General features: G+C 41.6%; 1 protein-coding gene across 2 annotated transcripts in view; it reads right to left on the bottom strand.

Moving 5' to 3' along the window:
• The window catches only part of slc8a1a (solute carrier family 8 member 1a), a 39,011-nt gene that overhangs the window by 7,000 nt on the left and 13,136 nt on the right, over nt 1–18,875 (bottom strand). The window contains exons 3-5 of one of the 2 annotated variants that reach the window (XM_041785928.1): nt 14,600–14,703; nt 9,145–9,162; nt 9,030–9,044 (exon numbers count right to left, since the gene is read on the bottom strand). In XM_041785928.1, coding sequence (XP_041641862.1) covers nt 9,030–9,044; nt 9,145–9,162; nt 14,600–14,703 — 137 coding nt within the window. The remainder of the gene's footprint in view (nt 1–9,029; nt 9,045–9,144; nt 9,163–14,599; nt 14,704–18,875) is intronic. The other variant, XM_041785929.1, reaches the window with a different exon arrangement.

Genomic DNA, 18,875 nt, shown 5'->3' with positions numbered 1-18,875 from the left:
ATGTGCTGCCCTGCTTTACCCCATCATTACATCATGCCTGAAGAAAACAGTAGTACACTGTTAGGTAAATAAACTCTGGGGCGTTGATGGTTGGACTGTGAAGACTCCTAACCTAAACAGACACACTGACATCTGTTTCAGGCATTCAGATACCGAGACACAATCCTTCATGCTCTGTGTGGATGCACCTCTCTGCTGACTAAAACAGATATCTGATATCAGACTGCACACAGAGGTGGGCGGGGGTCTACATCCAGACTGGCTGTATAGACAAGTGGTTCTCGACCTTGGGGTCGGGACCCCACTGGGGGTCATGAGACACTCTGTGGGGGTCACCAAGAATATTTTTAAATTACACTGTTGCCACTTTACAACAGTTTTACCAAATTTTAACCCTTTGTCATCAGTTTTTAACACCAATTTTGCCAATTTTAGTCCTTTTTTTGCCAGTTAAAAACCATTTTTGTCAGTTTTAAACCCTTTCCACCACTTTTGCCACTTCTAAACCAATTCTTGCCACCTTTTTACACCCCTTTTTGCCCATTTTAACCACAGTTAACCCATGTTTGCCAGTTTATATCAGTTTTTCATCCCAGTCCAACTAATTTAACCCAGTTTTGTGCACTTTAAAGCCATTTCAGTCACTTTCTAATCCCCTTTTACCACTTCTTGTACCCGTTTTTGCCCATTTAATCCTTTTTTTTGCCACTTCTAACCCATTAATGTTCTCTAAAAATCCAATTTCAACACCTTTTCCACATTTTTTGCCAATATTAACTTATTTCAGCAACTTTCACCCATTTTAAATGAGTTTTTAACAAAAGTTTTCATTTTAAGGCGGCTTTATACTACACAAATGAATGGAGATATTTGTTTCTTTAATAATAGTGGTTATTAATCAGGTCAAATATAAAATATGGTTTTCACAGGTTAACTCTACAATGGACCATGGTTTTGTTGACCTCCATGGCCCCCCCAGAAACCTCCCCCCTTATGGATGGCCTTGTCTCCACATGACTATTCTAGATTGTTCATGACTGTGTTCATCCACCTTCAGGTACAGTGGGGGTCCCCGGTCTCTGGCTCTTTTATTTTGGTGGTCATGGGCTAAAAAAGGCTAAGAACCCCTGGTGTAGACGCATTAAAGACCGCCCTGTCATGTGACCTGCCGTATGCTGTGGATAAACTAAAAGCTTTATTTCTGTCCGTCCAGCCTCGCTCAGAGCAATGGGAATCATGGCTCTCCTTGGAGATCTGGATTATCTGTCCCAGCTCAGACCTGGCCTAGCAGCTTGCTAACAGCTCTTCATGTGGGGCTGGTCTAAGGTTCCGGCTCTTAGATCGTCCATGAATGACACCACGACTCTCTTTGTTGGCAACTTTTGGAAAGGTAGGAGGAACTAGCGAGGAGTCCGCTGTTTGGTTGCCAACCTTCAGCCTTCAATTTGGCAAAACTGGAGGGAAAAAGGCTCCAACATCCCCAGCTTCACTGTCTGCCTTTGATGATGTCATCCTTTAACGCTCATAAAACATTCCATCCTTGCCTTTTTTGCATGAAGGCCAGTCTACGCCCCCAGATGTCATTCCAATCTAACAGAACCCCACAAGATTTACGAGCTAGTATATCAGCGTGTTTATGACAGCATGAGGGAGAAAAGCCGTGAAAGAGGTACTGCTAGCCCGTTAGCTCATGGCTAACTGGCTTCCATTCATTCTAATCTGCAGCAGCGTCAGACTATTCCTGCTACAGCGCTACATTTTACAGATTTTACTGTAATACAAACCAACAAACCACACCCTGAAAAAGGCCCCAGTCTACATCTCTGTAACCAGTTAAATCGACAGACTCCAGTCAGCTGCTGTCTGATTCTGATTGGACGGGTGAAGAGCAGCATCACTGAACATTGAACCTCAGATTCTGTTTCTGCTCGATCATGTGGTGATGTTCTGATGAGCAGCCATGTTTTTATTTTGGTGTTTCTCGATCATGTGGTGATGTTCTGGTGAGCAGCCATGTTTTTATTTTGGTGTTTCTCGATCATGTGGTGATGTTCTGGTGATCAGCCATGTTTTTATTTTGGTGTTTCTCGATCATGTGGTGATGTTCTGGTGAGCAGCCATGTTTTTATTTTGGTGTTTCTCAATCATGTGGTGATGTTCTGATGAGCAGCCATGTTTTTATTTTGGTGTTTCTCGATCATTTGGTGATGTTCTGGTGATCAGCCATGTTTTTATTTTGGTGCATGAAGCTGCAGAGGAAAACATAAAATGTGTCTTAAACCATATAAATAAGCCTGGGGTTAGAACAGAGCACACTCAGAAGAGATGGTTTCCCAGCAGCCTCAGCGGTTGAGGAGGTCAGACAGCACCATGTCAGCGAGGTCAGCAGTGTGTGGCGTGCGGCGTTAATCCATGAGGAGTGGTCGTCAGCAAAGCAACGCCGGACGTGCAACCTGCCGACCCGTCCACTCTCACTGCAAAACTCGCTCTGACCGATGTGTGTGTCGTTTAATAAATGTGTGTCGTTATGGTGAACCAGAGTCGCGTTTGTCCATGAAGCAGTAAGTCCTGCAGCGTGGCCTGAGGCGATGACTCGGCTAAATTAAAAGAACGGACGCCGTTTTTGCACTGCCAGCAGAGCGTAACAAATTCTGTGAGACAACTTCCAGGAAAGTGTGGGGCTAACAATGAATCAACGGCAGACGTCAGGACGACTACAAGGAAGACGGGGGAATGTGACGAATCATCACTCGCCCTGGGCGTCACCGCTACCATGATAGAGAGCCACACACCTTCCTTTAGCACGTCCTACCAGTGAGGGCATTTTCTCTGTGCATTTATGTTCACGTGTCTCTGAGTACAGAGAGGAGTGGGTTTAAACGAGGAAGACGAGGCTAAGACTAAAAACTACAGTGGCGTATTGTATTCACTTGTAAATAAAAAAGAAATCCTCCTGTTTTATAGAGAAACTATCTCATTAAAACAGGATGTTATTTATTTTTGAATTTCCTGTTTGTATGAGATACTTTCTCATAAAAACAGAATCTATCAGATGTAGGGACAGAGAACTGTTACGTGGAGCAGATGCTGATTTTCCTGAGACATGATCACGTGCATGAGTTTTCATGCAGATGCTATTTGTATGGCTCAAACAATCATAACCAACCCATAGAGAACTGGTGGGGATTTTTGAGGAAACAATATGCACTGGATCAACATCTTTCAGGATTTGAAAGACTCTGACTACTTCTGTTTTTATGAGATACTATCATGTAAAAACAGGAAATTCAAAAATAAATAAATTCCTGTTTTTAAGAGATCGTATCTCAAAAAACAGGGGGATTTTTTTTTATTTTCAAGTGAATGCAGTATGCCACTAACCTGACACGCCAGATGGATTTGTCTCACATCCATCTGGGAAAGCTTCAATAGGAAACGTTTGAGAAAAGGCAGAGGATTTGAAAAAAACTTGGAGTGTGATTGGATGAACGTTCTGTCAGTCACATCGCTACGGGCCAATCAGAGCAACTAAACGTGATGTAGCTGCTATCGAGCTCCGCGTGCACAGCTACTGAGGAATAACGCGAAACATGGCGACTACAGACATGTGAGTACTCGACTTTTGTCGTTTTTGAAAAGAAAACAACTCACTGCTGTTCTTTGTTTCTTTTTTCATGAAGAAATGTCATCAAGTTCTGATAAAACTGGCGCTTTAGCAGCATCCACGCTAATCTCTTCCTCCATAACTGCACCAGCTCTCGCCGCTGCTTGTTTATGTCACGACACTGCCATGCCTGAAAGTACTGCCCCTCGTCGCTGATTGGTCCTGTCACTGTCTAACCGGGCCCAAACGGTTCAGACGGGAGCTTAACAAGATGGATTCGCCAGTGAAAAACAAGGAAACGGGTGTATCCATCTGCTTTGCAAGGTTAGTACGCCACCGTAAAAAGCAGATCTTTGGTACTGGACTGTTGGACGTTTAAATCCATGACGGTTCTCTGCTGGGTAGAATCTGTTAGAACACAAGCAGAGATGGAGGAGGAGGCCTTTAGGGTATGTCAGTATTTTCCTTAGTTTATTTAAAGTCCTTTAAAACTTGACAGTGCATTATTTTAAATGTTTAACATTCAGATTAATTTTTAAAAATTGCCTGTAAAATTTATTTAAAGAAAATAATGGTTTGGATTTATAGTGAAGACTGTTGTTGACTGAAACAGGACAAAAATGTTTAAGAGTTTTCATCGACTAACACTAACCAGAGTGAAAATCACCTAGGACAGGACTAGGATTACCTGTGGACCTCTGGTCATTTGTGAATTTTCCCCTGATGCCTGGTTTTACTGCGGTGCATTCACACAGGAGAAGTAAAGTCTGTAATGTTCAAGAATTCACAGACATTTCTGGAGGAAACACTGCACGCGGTTAATCGCAAAAACTGATAAATTCATTTATTCGATTTGCCAGCGCGGGATTTACAAGTTGGTTAAACAAGTCAGCCATCATTTTTATAAACACAGCCTTTAAATCCCAGTCTGTAATGCTCTTTTAAACTGTAATCAACCTCCCGCCACTAGAGGCCGCTGTAGCTTCAGTTAATGGCCGCTGCCTTCCTCTCTGGCACTTCACAGGTAAAAATATGAGGAGCTCAGGGGAAACTTAGCGGTTAGCGTGTAGCAGGAACAGCGTGGTACGACAGTTTTCTAAAGTAGTAAATGGAAATAAAGTGGTATGTAGATGGTTGAGGTTTTAACTCACGTATGACTACTCACCCAAAGTGAAGAGGCCAAATATCAAAGCACGATATTAATCTGCAAAGAGGAACAAAGGCTGGCAGTGCTAGCTTGTATCATTAGCCTTGCTGTAGCGAGTATATCAGGCTAACGCCACACCCGCTGACACTTTAACCCTGTGGGGAATTTCTCTTTAGACCAGCCAGTTAAATGAACTTTAAATGAGCGTTTAGCTGAATACAGAAGTAGGTTAGGAACGCTTAGGAACATCCTCAGAACAGATGAGAGTGCTGCATGGGTGCAGCGATGAAAAAGCACAGTGAATTTTCTAAAGTTAATACTAAAATACAACGTTCTGCACATCCTGTTCTGCAGGTGACGCTTCCTTCATGTGTCCTCTGCAGACTGATAACAGCAGTTCAACAGTTTTTATGCAGGTGATGCTGTGAAAATTATTCACTCTATAAATTTAAGATCAGTACGCATCCACAGCATCCCTCCACACAGATCAGCCACTGAATGTTGAGACACATTTCACACCTTAAACTGTGTCAGGCATTTACAAAGAGAAGCTGTAGGAAGCAGAGCAGCTGAGTTTAAATAGATCAGTAAAATAAAAACATTTTACATATAAAATGAAATTAACCCACAGAAAAGCACAACAAAACTTTGTTAAGAACCTCCTGTGCTGACTCTATTGTTTTTCCAATCAGAAAAAGCCGCACAGACCTTGAAAAACATAACTAGCACCCTAAGGCCCCCTCCACATGGACATGAAAATGATATATTGCTGTCTCGTTTTGAAAAAGTTTTCCGTAAAGTCAAAATTGTTTCAGGAAATATCCGCATAAGCACAGAACCACTGAAAACGACTGAAAACGCTGTAGTGCATATGCCAAGCCTGTACGTGGCGCCGTAATGCTGCCATGGAAATGCACCAAAAGAGAAGAAGAAGATTACAGAAGACTGACACAAACTTCTTCTAGTTACCCTTCTGGTTGTTCTCCGCTTTGGATTTAAGAACATCTGGTGTCTGCTGTTCTCAGTGGTGGTAAAGGAGCATCAGACTTTGCTGTAAAAGCCATAACAAGCTCAGTCGCTTCTGCAGCACGAACACAACCGTGTAGTCCGCTAATATTGTTTCGGCCGGACCTGCGCAGGCGCCTTAAGGGAGATGCGCTGTGTGTGACGTAATCATTTCAAGAAAGATGTGAATAGCCGTCCACACGGAGACGAAATGGTAGTCATTTATGCACTCTGGGACCCGTTTTCAAAAAGTATCATTTACTGTCACCCAAAACGCCATTTCTGTGTGGATGAAACGACAAAAAAACAAACAAACAAACAAAAAAAAAAAAAAACGATTGCGTATACTCCTAAATTCATCTCCGTGTGGACGGGGCCTGAATTACAGTGAAGGCAATTTGCATGGGATTAGGATTACCCGTGGACCTCTGTGTGCTGAAGCATGGTCGATTCATACAGATTAAAAACACACATGTCCCATGAGATTATTTCAAATTTTATTTGTTTATTTAATTTGGATCCCCATTAGCTGTACCCTGGAGCACAGCTAGTCTCCCTGGGGTCAAGGCTAACTAATAACAAATAGCCAGAGGTCCCTAGGTAATACTAATCCTGTGCGAGTAGGGCATAAGACTAAAGCTAAATTTAATGTAGCTGCCAAAATGAACACTGCTGCAGAATAGAAGTCAGGATCTCTGCTCTCTCCTGAGACCGTCCTGACTGGACCGTCCTGTTGGCTCGCCACCATAACGGTTTTACTGTTTATTTTTTCAGGTTTGGTCCATTTGTCTTAGTTCTCTTTTTGCTACTTTGAGACATCATCCCTTGGTCCAGATCCACTGGTCACATTTCTCACATTTCAAAGTTTTTAAAAAGTAAACTTCAAGCAGTTTATATCAACTTTTCTTTAAATGTCTGTTTTTGACATACTGAGTGGAAAAGCTGTTAAAAAGTGGTACTGTTAGCCTCCGCTACTTCATGAGCAGATGGTGAAATCATACAGAGAGAGGGTGTGGCACTAATTATACATACAAGGTATACAAGGTTGAGGAAAAAGAATCAAAAACTTTAACTGAACATCTTTGTAATGAAGTGTGTGAACAACACTGCAGACTGTAGTCTCTGTTAACAGACAGAAACTCTGTCTACAGCAGGGGTGTCAAATCCGGCCCGTGTTACAATTACACCCGGCCCGCAAGATCATAAATATTTTTATTACACCTGACCCACCAGTGGCCCACCTGACCCACCCAACTTATCCTCAGAGATTTAAAATATCCTCATGTGAGAAAGTAAAGAGTAGAAAGAATTATTACTGTATATTATATATACTACATTCACTGCCTGGCCAAAACAAGGTCACACACTCTAATATTAGGTTGGACCGCCTTTAGCTTTGATTACAGCACGCATTCGCTGTGGCGTTGTTTTGATTAGCTTCTGCACTGTCACAGGATTTATTTCCATCCAGCGTTGCATTAATTTTAATATTGATGATGGGAGAGTCTGACCACTGCGCAAGGCCTTCTCCAGCACATCCCAAAGATTCTCAGTGGGGTTAAGGTCTGGACTCTGTGGTGGCCAATCCATGTGTGAATATGCCCGTGCCATTAGGGAAGAAAAAAATCCATTGTTTAAGAAATGAGAAGTTACTCATCGCATCAGCTGGGGTTAAATAACTTGTTGCCAGCTGAAAGATAATCGCCCATGCAGTAATTATCCAATAGGAGGCTCGTACCTATTTGCTTAGTTAAATCCAGGTGGCGACTTTTTCTTTGGCCAGGCAGTGTATATTACAATATTACTTTTTAATGCAATATTTTGACCTTTTAGACTCGCAGTTTTGAATTTTAAGTCACATTTTCACCTTTTAAACTCACAATTTTAAATGTATTCTCAAGTTTTACCTTTAAAACTCACCATTTCCAATTTTACGCTATATTTTGACATTTAAAACTCATGATTTTGAATATTTTTCTCATATTTTGACTGATAAAAGTCATGATTTTCAGTTTAATCTCATAATTTGACCTTTAAAACTTTTGATTTTGAATTTTATCTCATATTTTGACAGATAACTCTGAGTTTTGTATTTTGAGCTTTAGAACTCATCATTTTGAGTTTTATCTTGTATATTTGACTTCAAAACTCATGATTTTGACATTTTATCTGATATTTTGACTGATAAAACTCATAATTTACAATTTTATCTCATACTGTGACCCTTAAAACTCTTGATTTTGAATTTTTCCTCATATTTTGATGGATAGAACTCATGATTTCAAGTTTTATGTCATAATTTGACCTTTTAAACTCATGATTTGGACTTTTTTACTCTCACATTTTGAAGTTTAGATGTATTATTTTGTATTCTATCGCATATTTGGACCTTTAAACTCTTGGTTTTGAATTTATCTCATGTAATTGCATTTTATAAACTTTATTTGACTTTAATTTCATGTTCTGACCTTTTGATTTTTTAAGTTTGACTTTTATTTTCAGATTTTGAGCCTTTAAATTCATCATTAAGACTTTTTAATCTCTAAATCATCAGTGTTTAGGTTTTTTTTCTCCATAATTTATTACTGATAATATGATGAAGACAGTTTCTGGATAAATATTGACCCTGTTAGGCCCTCAGGTTAGACCTGAATCCAGAATCCGGCCCCTGCTGTGACTGAGTTTGACACCTCTGGTCTACAGTGAAGTGACGTCTGCTCCTCATCCTCACTGCTCTGATAATCATGAACAACAATAAACACATCTGTCAGTGTTCTGCTCGTTGATTTTATAAGATTAGGACTTTTTAACAACATAAATGTGATTTTCTGTGACTCTCTTTGAGCTTCTTTAATCAGAGACGGTGCTGACTGACCGAGACCTTAACCCTGGTTCTCTGCTGGTCTAGAGTCCAGACCCACAAACACCTCTTCAACAACAAATCACCACCCAAACTTCTAAACTTTCCAACCATATTCAGATATGTTTCATGTCTGGATTTGAGATAGAACAGAAGATGGGGCAAAGTAACGACATGGAGACAAAGCCTTCAAAATAAAAGCCTCTTAAGACCGGTTTTTCTCCAGTCACACATCCACGACCCACTGGAAATGGCTTAAGACCAATTTTTGGGTCCCGACCCACCAGTTGAGATCCAGAGGCCTGAACCATATGAAGTTTAGGCTATGAAGGTTTGTCTGTGTGATTAAAGTGCTGCAGCCCTGTTATGGTTGCTTCTAAAGCAGACATGAACGAGTCTGAGACGAGTCTTACCACACAGCTGTTTGTCTGATAAGAGGTCACACAGAGAGGACAGACTGGGTCAGATCAACAGTGAGCACTCCTCTATCAGACATATTAGAGAGTGGAAGGGTCTAAATCCACCTACCTGTTTTCACAAATCCACCTGTGGAGACGAGAGAACAGAGGGTTAAACTGACCTTCAGGTTAATGGCTCCTTATTTCACAACGACACATCAGAGAGGAGTTTCCATCCTTACGTTTAGATCCTCAGAGACCAGCTGAAGAAAACGCAAACTTCAGAATGTTCTCTTCCACCGATGACGTTTAAGAGTCAGCAGCTTGAGCAGTAGGGGGCGCCACCCATAAAGACAATTCAACTAGAACTACAGCCAGGAAGTTATTCACGTCCACTTCCTGTTCAGGACGTTAAAGGTGTAGTTTCACTATCAATGGACAGTTAAAGGAAGAAGGGCTGGGGTTGTTTCTGTGGTTTAGAAAGGTGTCGAACATGAGGACTAATGACCTTTGACCTCTAAAATATAACCCTTGAGTAAGAGCGAACGTTTGTGTGAAGTTTGAAGAAAGTTTCTAGAAGTGGTTTTTAGATATCAGATTTACAGGAATGGCGTACGTAGGTACGGACATACGAAAAACTCCGAAACAGGACGCCTCCAGCCTCGGCTCTCTCTGGCGCGGAGGAATAAAATCTTAGCAGACTAAGAATGCAAGCGATAGACGATCGCTAGTCACAGTCCTGGCTGACATCAGATATTCAGAACGCTGCAGCTCGACCTTTAACCTCCTAAGACCCTGCGTCCACATATGAGGACGTAACATTTTGGCTGTCCTACATTGTAGCAATCATTTTTGGTGTTAGAATTGACGTCATAATTGTTCAGAATGTCCGTTCAAGTTTAAGGTATTTGTTTGAAATGCTGGGATAATTTGCTGTTGGGATATTTTAGGGAATTTTCTTCGAAGTTATTGAAGTATTTTTTTATTGAAATTAAGAGGATACGTTTGTATATTCTGGAGAAATACAGACATTTAAATGTTTTTAATGCATTTTCATGGGAATAAGGGGAAATTATAACCAAATTTTTGTGAAGTTGGATTGGGAATTTGGGCTTCTGGATTGTCCTTGGAATTTTTCAGCATTTTTCTTTGAAAACTTTAGGGGGTTTGGGTTATTTCCATCATTTTAATGGAATTTTGGAGAATGTTTCTTGAAAATGTCTTACAATTTACCAACAAATTGAAGGGGGAATTTACTTTATTATTTGGGGAATTTGCTTGAAATTTTCAGGAATTTGCATGGAATTTTTGGGGATTTTTTTGTTGGAATTTTAAAGCTTTATGAGGAATTTTCACTGAAAGATTTGAGTGCTATCTAAAGAAACATTCGGGCTCTTAAAAAATATGCTTAAGAATTTTCGGAAACCTTTTTTTTAATTATGGAATTTTTGGGGGTTTTGAAAGGAAAATTTCTAAGAAATTCCTTGACTGATAGACTGATACTTTAATTTATCTGACCATATTTATCCCAAATAAGTGGGAGAAAATAAAAATGCTCTCCAAACAAAGGCTCAGGTCTCAGGAGGTTAAAGACCCTGTGAACATGTGAAAACACTGAGATCTACATGTGACTGAATTCGGGGTTTAGACTGTTAGAAAGTTTTTCACCTTTTTCCTGTCTGATTTTTTATGTGGGCGGGGCTAATATGTGGACTGGTGATGTCACTGCCTGTATGGAGTTGTGCAGGAATGAGTCCTAAAACATGGAAGTGAGTTAGCATTTTAGCACTTCCGGTTCTGTCGTCTGAAAGTCTCTGGGATTTTTGAATTAGTTTTGGGTTAAATGTCTGAAATAAGGTCTGTGGTGAACACAAGCTCAAGAGAGTTTAACGCTCGGTAACTGAGCCTGCCGTTAGCTTGTATCTGCGGTGACAACGTTAAATTCAGTCAGTGTTTTAGTTCAATAAAACATGATGTTAGCTTTTAACTTTCCTCAGTTAGATTAACCAACCAGATATGATGCTTAAATTATCAATTTATGAAGATTATCTTTATGAACAAAATGTGAAAGTTTGATAAACTTTTATTGGACTCCCATGTGACGCTTACTTCTGGGTTTGCTTACAAAATTACGTCATGACTTAAATTTGGATTGGATCAGACGTGTAGGATGGAAACCCCACTAAAGACGAGACGACTGGCTAAGAAAGAAGACAGAGGGTGAGAAAACGTCAGAAAAGGAACGAGGAAAGCAGCTTACCGACTTCCTGAAGCAACACGGCTGAAGAGAGGAAACAGACGAGAGAGAAATCAGAGGAAAGGAAGCAGAAAAATAAAATGCATAAATAAAAGCAGAAGGATTTAATCCTTAGAGCTCACAGCTGTTTCTTTCACCATTGTGTCTCTCCTGGACTTTTTGTCTTAAAAAGCTTGTAAAACATCAACAGTCAGGCTCTATACAGCCTTTTTTTCAGGACAACCTGGGCTTTAAGAATATATCTACTACAGTAATGTCACTGGAACGTCTAAAAAGTTACAGGACTCTAAAGACTAAAGAAAAAAATGGAATTTGAAACTCAGAGATTTTTATTAACACTCCATAAACTTTAGTGACGAAGCCTTTTCTTTGCTCGGTGAAAAAATAACATTCTGTGATCAACGGTTTTTAAAATATCTAAACTTATACAAAGAAAAAGTCATGTGTGCCAATCTTCAAAGCAGTAGAGACGCATCAGCTTCCCATTGGTTGAAATCCCCTCCCATAATGCATTGCAAGTCAACATGTCAAAGCCAATGGCAGGAAGCGGAAGTAAATGATGGAAAATGGATTAAAAATTGACAAAAATACGCTTATTATCGGCCCTAGTGACGTGGATTTAATCTTTAAAGACCCAGAAAAGTCACTAAAGTTCTGGGCTAACTGGAACGGCGTCCTTTAGAGCTATGGAGACGTCAAGGGTCACAAATAAACGGCTAAAAGGTCAGCTTTCAGAGGAAAAAAGAGTAAAGGTCTTTACACACTGGGTCTGTTATGTTCCGATGTGTTTTTTTCTGATGCGTTTTTTAGGATGCGTAATCTGAAAAAACGTCACAAACTCGGACCTTGCACACTGAGTCCGATGCATTTGTATTGCCTTCACTGTGAAAATTCGTAGAAAGTGGCCAATAGTTTCGCACTGTGAGCCTGGATCTCTGTCACTCCTTTAAAATCCCGCTGGATCCATCCTGACACAGAGCTTCATTCAGCACACATTCATGGGTCAGAGCGCTGAACCACGTTGGAGAAACGGAGAACAACTTTTTAATTCTGTCTCTGTTATGAGCTATTAGACTACAAACGTATGCCTTTATCTGTTTTATTTCCATAGCCGATATCCACACCACACACCTGCAAACGACGGTGTTTTCAGAGAGGTTTCGGGAGTAGGAGAGAGGGAGGAGCTGGACGGGGGTGAGTGAGCGAGAATAAAGCAATGGGCGCTGATCTGAATCAGCAATCACCAATCTGTTATATTTCCATGGTTTATATCCACGTAATAAATGAGCTAACTTTGGTGTTTAAAGTGAGGTTTCAGGGCGAGAGAGAGAGGGGAGGGGTGTGAGGAAGCAGCAGGCCATCACTCACCCATTTAAATGACTTGGACTGATGTGAAATTTCGCATTAAAATCGAGCCTGTTTCGAAAAAAAAATATGACAGATGCAAATTTTGGCATCAGTGTGCAACCTTGATTAGAACAACATGAGCTCGATTTTCTTTTTTAACGTGCAAAAAATTTGGACGAAACAATCAGACCCAGTGTGCAAAGGCCTCAAGTGTCTGTGACATATTGTTCAAAAGTTATCAATGTTTTTATAAAATTGTCACTTATGGTTATTTATGACAACGCTGTTCTCAGGGACCCCGGAAAATCAGCCCTGTTCTGCAAGAGCTACGAATGCGTGGAGGACATATTTAGAGAGGCACCAAGGAGAGCTTTCGTTGGCCATTTTGTTTATTCTTCTTCTTCCGTGTCTGCTATCTCCTCCTTCATACTTTGTCGTATCGACACCGTTTGAACTTTTAAAAACTCAGTTTCTTCACCATTCAACTGCTTTGACTTCTCTCATTTCTAACTTTAGTAATTCTTAAAATGTTTAACTTTGTTTAACAATGTTAAACAGATGGCAAAATTTCACAAATCTGCACTTTCTTCAACTCCTCATAACTTTGGCATTCCTTGTGCTATTTTCACTATTCTACTATCTCACTCTTCAGCTTCTTGTGCTCTTTTTAGCCATTTATAATACTTATTCATACTATTTATACTTAAAAAAAAAACAAACTATTATTCTTTTTCTAAAACTGAAATAACATTATTTCAGATGGGCCAGCTCTTCTAATTCTATTTTTTTTTCTTTACTTAATTCTATATTTTGAGCAATGATCTTACATTCTTCACAAATCACGTCATGCACTCTTCAGCTTTTCAGCTACTTTCAGCTATTTTAAGGCTACTTTCAACTATTTTATGGCAATTTTCAGCTCTTTTAGGCTACTTTCAGCTATTTGTATCCTTTTTAGCTATTGAATGCCATGTTCAGTTACCTTTATGCCATTTTATATTATTTTATGCTATTTTTTTTTACTATTTTCAGCTATTTTAAGGCTACTTTCAACTATTTCATGGCTATTTTCAGCTTTTTTTAAGCAAATTTCAGCTATTTGTATCCTTTTTAGCTATTAAATGCCATTTTCAGCTACCTTTATGCCATTTTACCCTATTTTATGCTATTATTATGCTATTTTCAGCTGTTTTTGTGCTTTTGGCTATTTTCAGCAGTTCATCCACAATTCAGCTCTCAGCATTCCCGTGCAATTTCAGCTGAAATTGCAATTTTGATCTAGTTAGTAATAAAAATGAAGTTGTGCTCACAAATGTATGGGTTTAAAGTCTTAGACAGTTGTCATGTAAATATCTTTACCCTCCTGATGGTGAACATGAACGAAGCTGCAAACACTCTAAGGCAGAGATGTCTGACTGTGGTTCAGTTTCATCATGAAATAAAGTTCTTGAGGCCCCATTAGAACATCTACTGTCTCTGATTAACATCTCAGCTGCTCTTCCATCTCTGGTCCTCAGGTCTCTAGTGATAAAGAGGTCCATGTGAAGCTGGTTTTTCTTTAATCTGAGCATGTCTGACCCTTCGTTGGACTATCTTTGATACAGGTGAGGGACTTCCTCAGGCCCATCAGCCTGATTTTTTTTCTGTACCCTCAGGTAAAAAGTCTGAACAGTTTGGTCAAAAATACTCTCCTTTATTTTAAACTCTGCTGCAGGCTGGTTAGAAATAGACGATGGGTCACATTTGGCTTTGGGGCCATAGTTCAGACACCTGTGCCTTCACTAATCCTGATCTTAGAGTCCAAACCTGTCCTAACACCTGTACTCAGAGCAGCCACGTAAGCGGCCTTCATTAGCTCAATCATGCTAACGAGCCTCAGCTTATCTCTGCTTTAAAGTCGGAGGCAGCAGAAAAAGAGGCGGAGTTTCAGAAGAAGAAGGACAGGTGTAAAGATATCAGAGGTGTGGGCGCTCCGTCACACCTGTCCACCTCCTCCTGTTCCAGTACGGCTCCTTCAGCTGGATGTAGAAGCTGGCCTGCTTATCGTACTCCTCTCGGTCTACGATTCTAACACTGAGCCACTTCCTGGAAGAGTGTAGACAACGACAGAGGGGCGGGGTCATGCATTAGTCCAACAACATGCAATTGAAGACACAGAACCATGCACCTGTCCAGATGTTCTGAGAGGGTTTACCTGAATCACGACCACGTCCAGGTGTTCTGAGAGGGTCTACCTAAACCACGACCACGTCCAGGTGTTCTGAGGTTTACCTGAACCATGACCACGTCCAGGTGTTCTGAGGTTTACCTGAACCATGACCATGTCCAGGTGTTCTGAGAGGGTCTACCTGAACCATGACCACGTCCAGGTGTTCTGAGGTTTACCTGAACCATGACCATGTCCAGGTGTTCTGAGAGGGTCTACCTGAACCACGACCACGTCCAGGTGTTCTGAGAGGGTTTACCTGAACCACGACCACGTCCAGGTGTTCTGAGAGGGTTTACCTGAACCACGACCACGTCCAGGTGTTCTGAGAGGGTTTACCTGAACCATGACCATGTCCAGGTTTTCTGAGAGGGTTTACCTGAACCATGTCCATGTCCAGGTGTTCTGAGAGGGTTTACCTGAACCATGACCACGTCCAGGTGTTCTGAGAGGGTTTACCTGAACCATATCCATGTCCAGGTGTTCTGAGAGGGTTTACCTGAGATGTCAGGCCTGCCAACAGTGAAGCCTGGGCCCCTGAGGGCCTGATAAACGAAGCCCTGCCTAGACGCCTTACTAATATTATTGTCCGTTCTTTTTTGGCACTGCCTGACTTCTTGTGCACGTGGTTATGTTAATAAATAAATAAAGGTTTAGAGAAGAAGTCTGGACTACGGTGTTTGAGTGTTTTGGATTTTTCTGCTGCTCTGACGTTCATCCTGACCTCCAGTCTGGTGAGGTGAGTATGGATGGCTAAAGGTTAAAGGTCGTTAGGGACTAAGGGTGGGGTTACACAGGGGTGGGGTAACAGCATAGGAACTTGGTGCTCCCACCTTTCCTCCCACTCATCTCCAGCAGCCGAGGCTCTCCAATCTCCAGGAAGAAGTTCTTGTTTTTCTCGTACTCCTCATCATCGATTATATTGATCTGAATGGTTTTGCTGGAAGAGAAGAAGAAAAGTTGCAGAAGAAGAAGAAGAAGCAGCGTGAGGCGTGGGGAAGAAAAGCAAACAGGAAGAGAGAGAAAACAACAGAAGGAAGGTGATGGCTGTGGGCGCTGAACCTGAAGCCTGCTTTAATCTCTGTGATTAATCTATGCTGTAGCTACACTGTAGCTACGCCATGGTTACGCTATAGCTACACTGTAGCTACACCATGGTTATGCTATAGCTATGCAGTAGCTACACCATGGTTACACTATAGCTATGCTGTAGCTACACTGTAGCTACACCATGGCTATGCTATAGCTATGCTGTAGCTACACCATGGTTATGCTATAGCTACACCATGGTTACGCTATAGCTATGCTGTAGCTACACTGTAGCTACACCATGGCTATGCTATAGCTATGCTGTAGCTACACCATGGTTATGCTATAGCTACACCATGGTTACGCTATAGCTATGCTGTAGCTACACCATGGTTACGCTATAGCTATGCTGTAGCTACACTGTAGCTACACCATGGTTATGCTATAGCTATGCTGTAGCTACACCATGGTTATGCTATAGCTATGCTGTAGCTACACCATGGTTACGCTATAGCTATGCTGTAGCTACACCATGGCTACGCTGTAGCTTTACTTTAGCTACAGCGTTGGATGCTGTAGCTTTGCTGTAGCTAAACTGTGGCCTCTCAAAGCTAGCTAGCTGATAGACGTTGATCAGCGGGTCATTAGCCTGCAGTCGTTGATCAGAGGAACAGAGCGGAGGCTGTAGCAGTTTCTGAAAGCCGAGGAAGGATCCTCCAACAGCTGTTTTTGGAGGATACTACTTCAGACGACTGTTCCAATCTCCAGGATCCTTAAGTTTTTCCAAGGACTGATTCCTTCAAACAGAGATTTTCCAAGGATGCACATGTGTATCCTCTTCAGGAATTACCCACAATCCAATGCACACTTATTCCCTTCTCTTAAGAATAAATAATAGCGTAATATGAGGAGGAAGACAGGTGCTAAGTGCATGTAAATGTGACATGAGAATAATCCTAATCTGGTTTCAGATTAAAGATTAAAGAAAGATAAAACACTGCCAGCGTTTCTGTGAAGTCTGAGCATGTGCAGAACTTTGTTATCATTTAAAGAGGAAATGCTGCAGTGTGCTGCGTCTGACCCGTCTGTCTTTGCTGCTGTGGAATCAAACATCACTGATTATAATATCAAAGATTATAATCCTGGTCTGATGGTTAACCTCCACCTGAGCCGTGCAGCCGTCTTTACGAAAATAAAAACATAAATGAAAATAATTGTAAGGTTGAGCGGGGATTCTGCAGACAGTTGAGCTCACACATGATTCAGAGATGAAGAATCACTGATGACATCGTTTGTTCAGCCCGCAGTGTTGGACGCCGCAGCGAGCTGCAGGCTACGGCAGCCCTGATTGGACAGAGCGTCTGCGTGTGCCAGCAGCATGGAAACACAGAGCAGCGCCTCGGTCCATCTCCATGTTTATTTGATGTGAGCAGATTGATGCTTGGGAGCTTTTGGTCTCTGTGACTCCAGGACGCTCCGGTTTAGTCCTAGAAAAACGCTGCAGAGCCTCTCATACTGACAGAGACGATGCCGTTATTCTGAGGATATCTATGTGTCAGAATGTAGAACCACAGCTCCAAAAAAGCTGGGTCACTGCAAACTGGCAGTTAAAGCTGGATCATGGAGAGAAGAAGCCATATGTGAACAGGATCCAGAAACACCACCGTCTTCTCTGGACCAAAGCTCATTTAACATGGACTGAGGAAAACTGTTCTGTGGTCAGAGGAAATATGGAAAACTGTTCTGTGGTCAGAGGAAACATGGAAAACTGTTCTGTGGTCAGAGGAAACATGGAAAACTGTTCTGTGGTCAGAGGAAACCACAGACGCCGTGTCCTGTGGACTAAAGAGAAGAGGGAGCATCCAGCTTGTTCTCCTGGCTCAGGTCTAAAGCCTGCATCTCTGATGGTATGGGGTTCGTTAGTGCCTATGGCGTGGGCAGCTCTAAGATCTGGAAAGGAACTATCAGTGCTGAACAGTAGAGAGAGCTTTTAGAGACACATATTCTCCCAGCTTTTTTGGAATCAGGGTTGTAGATGCTAACGAGGTCAGAATTGTCCTTGATTGTTCTGAATGAGGCTCTCTCTGAGTTCATGTCTGCAGAGTGAGTTTTTCTCTAACTGCTCGCTCCGGTCTGATTTATGGTCAGTCTGAAGGATATCTGAAACTCGGCGTCTCGTCTGCGTCTCCTCTCGCTCGTTGACGGCCTCGGCCCGCTCTGACTGAAGGAAACAGAAGCTGATATAAACGAGAGCTCGGCCCTGAGCCAGCAGAGACCTCCGCCGTGGTTGCTGGGAGAGGAACCGGCTGCAGCGTCTGTCGTCTTTACGGGCCGAGCCGTGACAAAGAGCAGAGTCTGCTGCTGCCGCCGAACACTGAGTGACCTTATAAGGAAGAGAGCTGCGTGATGTTTATCTGCTTGACACACCGGGAGCTCTGACGAAGAGACAGAGGACGACAGAGACGCAGAGCTGGAAAACAATGAGGAAAATCAGGGACAATACCAAGACGTAAACAGTAAAGCCTGCAGGCTGAAGTGAAGAAGCTTCATCATGTTAACTCTAGAGCAGTGTTAGTCAGCCCTGCTGTACCAAAGAGCCTAACTCTTCAAACATACAACTGCAAGTGGGGAAAAGTGGCAATTAAGATAAGTTACAGGTGACAAAGATGGTCAAAAAGCAGTAAATACTGGGAGAAAAGTGGCAAAAATGGGTGGGAAGAGACCAAAAATGAGTTAAAGTTGGCACAAATAGTCAAAAAGAGACCAAAATGGGCAAAAATCAGAAAAAAGGTGGGGAAAATGGGCAAAAAGTGGCATTTGTCTGCAGAAAGCAGAATTGAAATGTCAAAAATGGGAGATAAGTGACAAAAAGAAGTGGCAAAAATGGGCTAAAAGCAGCAAACACTGGGACAAAAGAGGCAAAAATGGGTGGGAAGAGACCAAAAATGTGTTAGTTAAAGTGTGAGTTAAAGTTAACCCTTTTTTCCTCCACTTTAACCCTTTTTTGCCACTAGAAACCTTT

Source organism: Cheilinus undulatus, linkage group 4 (assembly GCF_018320785.1).
Source record: "Cheilinus undulatus linkage group 4, ASM1832078v1, whole genome shotgun sequence".
Lineage (NCBI taxonomy): Eukaryota > Metazoa > Chordata > Actinopteri > Labriformes > Labridae > Cheilinus > Cheilinus undulatus.
Note: the sequence above shows the minus strand (reverse complement) of the source record. Positions and strands in the feature narration are given on the sequence as shown.